At 52.6% G+C, this 7,585-nt stretch overlaps 1 protein-coding gene across 1 annotated transcript; it reads right to left on the reverse strand.

Moving 5' to 3' along the window:
• Window positions 1–82: 82 nt before the first annotated feature.
• On the reverse strand, window positions 83–2,416 carry LOC107213333 (immunoglobulin superfamily member 1-like). The gene is made up of 5 exons (XM_015647655.3): window positions 2,231–2,416; window positions 2,105–2,140; window positions 1,646–1,909; window positions 1,132–1,413; window positions 83–532 (listed from the first exon to the last, which is right to left on the reverse strand). The coding sequence occupies exons 1-5, from the start codon at window positions 2,259–2,261 to the stop codon at window positions 411–413; spliced, it is 735 nt and encodes a 244-aa protein (XP_015503141.1). The 5' UTR covers window positions 2,262–2,416; the 3' UTR covers window positions 83–410.
• Window positions 2,417–7,585: the final 5,169 nt, after the last annotated feature.

Raw genomic sequence — 7,585 nt, forward strand, 5'->3', positions numbered from 1 at the left:
GTTCCACCGCCCGCCCGCCCTGTGAGACTCCCGAGGCAGCCGGGACCGGGACAGGAGCCAGGACAGGAACCAGGACAGGAACTGGGACAGGGATGGCGCCAGGGCCGGTTTATTTATCTCAGCTGGAGCTGCTGGCAGGGCCTGCCCGGGGCAGTGCCCGGCGGGGCAGCGCTGCCTGCGGGGAGCGGGCGGCTCCTCCAGCTGTGGCTCCTCCAGCTGTGATTCCTCCTCCAGCTGTGGTTCTTTCAGCTGTGGTTCTTTCAGCTGTGGTTCCTCCAGCTGTGGTTCCTCCAGCTGTGGTTCCTCCAGCAGTGGCTCCTCCAGCTGTGGCTCCTCCAGCTGTGGTTCTTTCAGCTGTGGCTCCTCCAGCTGTGGCTCCTCCAGCTGTGGCTCCTCCAGCTGTGGTTCTTTCAGCAGTGGCTCCTCCAGCAGCGGCTCCGTGCTGCCCTGGCCGTGAGCGGCCCCAGCAGCAGCAGCAGCAGCAGCAGCGCGGCCGCCAGCGCCAGGCGCACGGTGTTGCACAGAGTGTAATCTGCAGGGACACAGGGCACCGTCACCGGGGAGCGACCCACCGGGAGATCCCAGCCCTCCTGTGGGGGCAGCGGGGGATCCGAGGGGACACACAGGGCAAGGGGACACCCCAGGGAGGTCCTGGGCTAAAGAGACGCGAAGGGAAGTTCATAGGGAGCAAAGGGAGCCCCGAGGGGACCCCCAGCTGCACATTCCATATCCCTGTCCCCTGGAGCACCCCCTACTCACAGTCTCTCTCTGTGACCCCACCCTTCGGTGGTACCAAAGATGGGAAGGACAGAAGAAACATGGAGCTGGCCCTCAGATGCCACTGCCAGTGAAATTGTGACACTGAGCTGTGACAAGATATATGACTGTCCCTGGGGCTGGGAGGTGCAGGGAGAGGTGTCCTTTGACTCTTGGACCTATCAGCCCAGCAACCCTGTATCTATAGGGTCTCTAGGTCATCTGTAGGGTCTCTGAGGAGCTGGCCAGGCTCAAACACAGCTGAAGGAAGCTGTAACCCTCTGCTTGGACCCCTCTTAGAGCTGCTTTCCTGTCCTAAATGCTCTTTTCTAGTTCCCCCAGGACGTAGAGTAGGATTATGGCTGGATGTCTCACCTCTCACCACCAAGTCCAGGGTGTTGCTGACAGCAGACCATTCTCTGGAAGCATTGATGGTGTAGCACTGGCAGCTGTAGCGGCCGCTGTCACCGTTCTGCACGTGGGAGAGGTTGTAGTCACCTCGTTCCCTTGGCAGTAGCTGGGCTCGGATCTGCCCCTCCAGGTACAGGTAACAGCCGGTGCTGGGGTGTGTGGAGCTGCAGCGGAACATCACATCAGCTCCTGCAGTCACCTCGTGGCCAGGCAGGACAGAGAGGTGGGGTCTGGGCAGACGGAGCTCTGTGGGGACAGGAGAGGGAATGAGAAGGTGCAGAGAGCTTTGATGTGGTGCCAGGAGCTCCAGCATCTCTGTGAAGCCACCAGCTGGCTCAGGCAGAAGTGAAGATGGTCCCCACCTCTCCAAGCCAGGGAAGAGGAGGAAGAACCCTGCCCATCATGGAAATGGCTGTGGGCATCCTGGTGTGCCCTGGGGCGTGTGACCCCATAAGAGGGGAAACAGCATCTCTCTCACCTTCCACAAAGACCTCCAGTTCCTCACTTCGAGCCAGCACGGTGCCTCCCTGCAGGTAATGGCAGTTGTAGGTACCGCTGTCCTGGGAGGTGGCGTTAGAGATGGAGAACTCGGCCCTGCTGCCACTCTGGGTATGGAGCCGGTGGCTGCCCTTGTACAGCACAAAGCTCCCAGAGCTGTGCTGGCAAATGCAGCAGATGGTGGTGGAGCCTCCTAGTGGGATCACCCCAGGTGGCTTCAGGAAGATGGAGATTGTGGGGGCACCTGCACAGGGAGAGAGGTGCTGCCAGACAGGCAGGGAGCCCCCAGCAGCTGCCCTGCCGTGAGCCCAGGGCTGCCACCAGGCCCTGTCTCCACATAAGGGTGAGTTTTGTTCCAGGGGGCTGTGGAAGAGCCCTGAGAGATGGGTGGGCCCAGAAATGTGTCCAAACTCCCCATCTACCTTCTCAAGATACTCACTCAGTGTAGCCTCGCTCTGTGCCACCAGCCAAGCACCTGCAAGAGAAGCAGCTGTGTAATATCTCTGTTCAGTGTCTGGACACCTCCTGTCACCCTCTAGGAACTCCCACAGCCTCTGGCACTCACCAAAGGCCAGCACATGGGTCACAGGCAGCATCACGTCCCTCTTGGCTCCCTCTGTATTCGGCTCAAGCAGGGCTTCTTCAGAGGAAGGCTTTGGTCAGAGGCACCGAGCAGCTGGGTGGCTTCTTGTGGCTCCTGATACGACCTCGTTACCACCTTCTGTCCACCACAGCCACCTTCTGTCCCAGGGCTTGGGTTTCTGCAGCACGACTGCAGGGCTGCAATGGTTGAACTGGAACTACAATGTCCCTGTCACATGCCCAGGGCTCGGCCCCTGTGATGACTTAGGATCCTGCAGGCCTTGGGGGAAAGGCTATCAGCCCTTTTCTTTCTCTTTCTTAGATCCGGTCACTTGATGGGGAAATGGCTTCTTCTCGGCCTTGTGAAATAGAGGGTTGTTTTGCAACCACAAACCCACAAGTTTGCTGGCTCAACAGAAAGAAATAGGAGGTAATGAACTTGACTTCCTTTTTCACCTTTTCAGGGGCAGTTGTATCTTCCTGGCCTACAGTGTCTTTCATTGCAGAAGGAACAGCAAACCTGGAGGTTTGGGTGCACCCCACAGGATTGGTCCCACTCCTCATCCATCCACATCCCCCAGTCCCACACTGCAGCAGCCAAAGGTCCTTACTCCAGACAGCTGCTCCCTTCCACCCCATACCTGGAGCCAGGTGCACCTCAACTGCATCTTCTCTGGGTGATGTAGCTCCCTTTGGCAATAATGAGGGGCAAATGAAACCGGGCAAGTGCACGTGGGAGAAGGGAACAAATGGATTCTGGCACTGGGGCTGTGTGGGACCTGGGGTAGCTTGTCCAGGGTCCTTCTCTGAAGGTGGCAGTGTTTGTAGCTCCCTGCCCTCCCGTGAGCTGCAGGCAGCACATCCTGTCCCCTCTGTGTCTGCAACCTCTGCCACAACTGGGCCCTGCAGGAAAAACGGGGAAGGCTCAGGGCTGGGTAGGGGTGGGGGTTGTATGGGTGTAAATCAGGGGAAAAAGGCAAAGCTGGACTTCTTCCAGACCCTTTTCTACCCTTTTCTTTCTTCACCCTTCTAACCTTTATGGTCTCCCTTGGATATTCCATGGGCAAGAAGTTTTGGCAGCAGGGTGCCCTAAGGCCTTTTCCTGTTCTGGGCACCTCCTCTGGCCCTCTCTCCTGTCTAACCTCCCCCAGCCTCAGCTGATTTTAGCACTGATGCCTTAGTATTTTAGCTTTTATATTTTTCATATATTTGTAAGCCTACACTTGTTTAGTGTGTAACCCTAAACTCCATATAGATTGCTAGCTACTGCTTTCCTATTTTAGTCAGATAAAACAATTCCTCTCCAGGCCTGGGAATCAAGGACACCTCACTATCTCAGACCCCAAGAAATGTGAACAAAAGTGAATTGTTGTGGAGGGGGGGGTGGTGGTACAAGTTTGGGGTTAATTACTTCATTAGCTGAAGCTGTAATTGGAAGATTAACCCCCAATATGCAAATGGACCAAACTTATAAAAGTTACAAAAGTCTGAAAACCCATGAAAGTCCGTTTTGGGTGTAGCTCCTGGGGCACTGAGCCTGAAATGTACCTGAAGGTCCTTCAATAAATAGAACTGTTTATTATTCCCTTTTATTTTGTCTGGCCTCTCTTTTTAGGTAGCCCCAAGAAGGCATCAGCAGCTCCTTGGAGAGCCTCCTTTCAGGCCCATTTGTCTCCACAGTCCCCACTGGCCACACCAAACTGCTCTGGGCTCACCTGTGCTCAGTGAAGAACAAGCCCTGGCCATTCTGTGGCTCTGGCCTTGCTCACACTGTCCTGGATGATGTTGGTGGCATCTCTGTGGGCCCATCCATGGGCACATTGGAATCCTTGCTCCCTTCTACAGAGCCTTTTCTCACATCCCTCAGCCTAAGACTGACCTCTGGGTGCACATCCAGAGCATGGGACCATGGAAAGGGCTTTCCCCCTCCATCACCACTGTTAGGAGCAGCCTGGGAGAGAGAGGAGGCTGCCACAGCTCCAAGGAGTTTTGGAGCTCACAGAGGACAGGTGGGGTCACACACAGACACTGACAGTCCCACAGGTCTGGACAGGCACACAGGGCCTCCCACAAACAGCACAACACCATGTGCCCCTTGTTGTACCCCTGCAAGCACATTTGAGCTTAAAGATCAAAAGCTTTAATGAACAATGTACTGTCAGAGTCCTACCAATGTAAACGTTTCTACAAGGGGTATGGAAAGATGTCTGGAGACAATTCCTCATATCCACTTAAGCAGTTCCAAAGAACTCCCCTGTGATCTGGGTTTCACCCTCAGCTACACCTCTCTCTATTGCCCAAAGGTGGCTCCTCAGCAGCTGCATTGCCTACAAGACAAGGCTGCTGCACATCTTTCCTCATCAGCAAGAGAAATATCACCCTCTGACAGGAATCAATATTCCCAGGAATCAATATCTACCACTGGGCATTCTCACCTTAGAATCACAGAATATGCTGACTTGGAAGGGACCCATCAGGATCATGGAGGCAAACTCCTGGCTACAGTGCAAAAAAACAAAACAAAACAGTAGCTTATTCTTTTTTTGGCCCTGAAGGAAACCATCATGACATAATATTTCCCTTTCAGTCATCTACCTTCCCTAGTTTAATTCTGCAGCCTCAGGTCACTTGCTAGACCAGAAGTATGTCCATACTAGAAAAAAAAAAGGGAAGAATAAAAAAATACAAGCTGTTTCCAAGCCATGCAAATATCACAAGAAACCAGCCCTGCTGCCAAAATCCAGCAACTGTTGCAGTGCTCTGAGTCAGTCCAGCAATGATCTTTGACCTGCTCATTGGTGGGACCATCATGTTCACAACACCTGAGTCCATGTCTCCCTATAGCCCTGCAGGCCTTGCCTGTCCTTTCCTGCCTGGATTCTCCCTGGCTCTCAGTGGAGGTCTTAATCATGAAGTAAACACATGCAGAAGCATCTTCAGACAAGCTAAGCATGAAATGAACCTGTCTGTTCACACACCACCACATGAGCATGCAGCTGTGTCCTCCAGTGGCGAGGCCAGAGAGCAGCAAGAACCAGTCTGAAGCAGGATTCCCAGGAAAGGTGGCTTTAAAAATGTCAGAGCAGACATCACATCATTCTACACCTGCCTCTGCTGGAGAGAAGCAGCAAATTCAGGTGCTCAGGGCAAGCAGCATCAACCCACAGTTCACTGAGGTACACCCAAAATTTGACATGGTGCAATGTTCACTATAATTTGTGCCACAGACATTTTTAGATTTTAACCATTAAGCTAAGCTACAAATGGTTTTTTACCTGTCACACAAATTTTAGAATTTTGGTAAAAAAGCCAAAAACTTGGAAAATAATGCTACTCAAGAAGACAAATGAGAATAATTAAAAAAAATTAAATTAAAAAATATTTTATGTAAATGATGTTTTTATCTTCTTTTTTTGGTTACTTTTTCACACTTTATGCATTAATTCAAATACTGTGATGAAAGCATTGTCTTGAATTTAAAATACTAAAATATTCTTCTTGAAAATACCAACAGGAAAACATCTTTTCCACCTGAGTTGTTTCAGATTAGTCCAGAATAATAAGAACTGATTCTTTCTTACAAGAAGGTTTTATTGGTTTTTCAGTGAACCTACATTTTCCAGAAGAGAAAGAAAAAAAAAAAAAGTCATATGTGTTTTGGATTCTACTTCCTTTTCTTATGATCTGCCTATTTTTGCCTTTCATTTTCAGTTTCAATTTTCCAAATTTTGCCTTAATTCTGAGAGCCGAGATGCTGGAGGATAAATGTTTAATTAGATCCCTCCCTCCCTGTCCCTTGTCTCTGAACACCGGTGTTTGTTCTGGCTGTGCTACATCCCGAGACAATGAAGACTTTGCTCCAGACATGCAAAACTGTTCCAAGTGGCCCAGGAGGTGCCTCACCTTGCCCTGTCCACCCCTCACACCCACACAGAAAAAGCAGGGAAGAGAAGGGTCAGTTTTATTGCACCTATCAAGGGAAGGACTCATTTTATGTTCCTTCTGTCAGACAACTGAGCCCTACACATGATCCTGGTGGGACGGTGGAGTGAATCAAATGGTCAAAGAGAAAACCCAAACCCCTTCTGGTTTGAGATAACGTTGCTTTATGAGGGAAGCAAAAGCTGCACATGGAAGCAAAGCAAACCAAGGGATGAATTCCCCATTTTCCACTGGCAGGTTCAGCCATCCCCTGGCTGGCTCCAGCACAGCAGCAGTGGCTTGAGAAGACAAAAGCCACCACCCAAACATCTCCCTTCTCTCTTGCCCAGCCCTCCCTGTGAGCACAATGCCATCTTCTGGCACAGCAGCAGCTGTGTCCCACTGTCCCCCCGGCTGGCACCACTGCAGGACCCATCCCCATCCCTGCAGTCCCGTGCAGGGATGAGGGTCTCGGAGGGGTGGGAATCTGCCTGGAGAGGGGTTGAAGCAGTGGAGCACTGGCCTGCACTGCACACCATCGCACTCAGGAGCAAGGTGAAAGAAGGAAGAGGTGAGGAGGCTTCCCTGCAGAGGCATCTCACTGCATCCCCTGAAATTTGTCCTACATTTGCCCCAAGTCACTGTGTCCTACAGGTTCCTTCTTCACACATTCCAAGCAGTCTCATGTCTTTGTGGCCTTTTTGCCTGCAGTCCAAGCAGCCTCAATGTGGTGTCCTTGTGATGTCGTGTGGTCCCCACATGGTTTGTAACAGTCCATGAGGCTGAAATTTGCATTATGTGATCTATACAGTGCAAATGGTCTCCATATGGTCCCGTGATCCATTTGATACACCCCCTTCATCCTGGACAGTTCAGGTGTTTCTGCAGGCCAGTCTCAGGCAGGAGACCGGGCCCTGGTGGCCCTGGACCCATAGCAGTGTCCCCATGTATTCCATAGCACATCCCTGTAGGTGTATCCTTACATATTTCCATACCATATCCCTGTAGCCATCTCCCCATGTATTCCCGTACCCCACCCACGTATCCACACTCCCACATTCCCATATCCCTGCCCCATCGCCAGATTCCCGCTCCGGTCCCCCCGCCGCCTTTCGTGTCTCTTTGCTCCTCCCCCGCCGCTACTTTTGGTACGAAGAGAGCGCAATTTCCCCGTTTCTGTGTGTGCAACGGGGAATAGAAACTCCGGGTCCGGGAGGCGGAGCAGGGGGCGGACCGGAGCAGCGGCACCGGCAGAGCACGGCACCGACAGCTCACAGCGGCACCGGCACCGGACAGCACCGACACCGGACAGCACCGACACCGGACAGCACCGACACCGGACAGCACCGACAGCTCACAGCGGCACCGGCACCGGACAGCACCGACACCGGACAGCACCGACAGCTCACAGCGGCAC

Source organism: Parus major, chromosome 20 (assembly GCF_001522545.3).
Source record: "Parus major isolate Abel chromosome 20, Parus_major1.1, whole genome shotgun sequence".
Classification (NCBI taxonomy): domain Eukaryota; kingdom Metazoa; phylum Chordata; class Aves; order Passeriformes; family Paridae; genus Parus; species Parus major.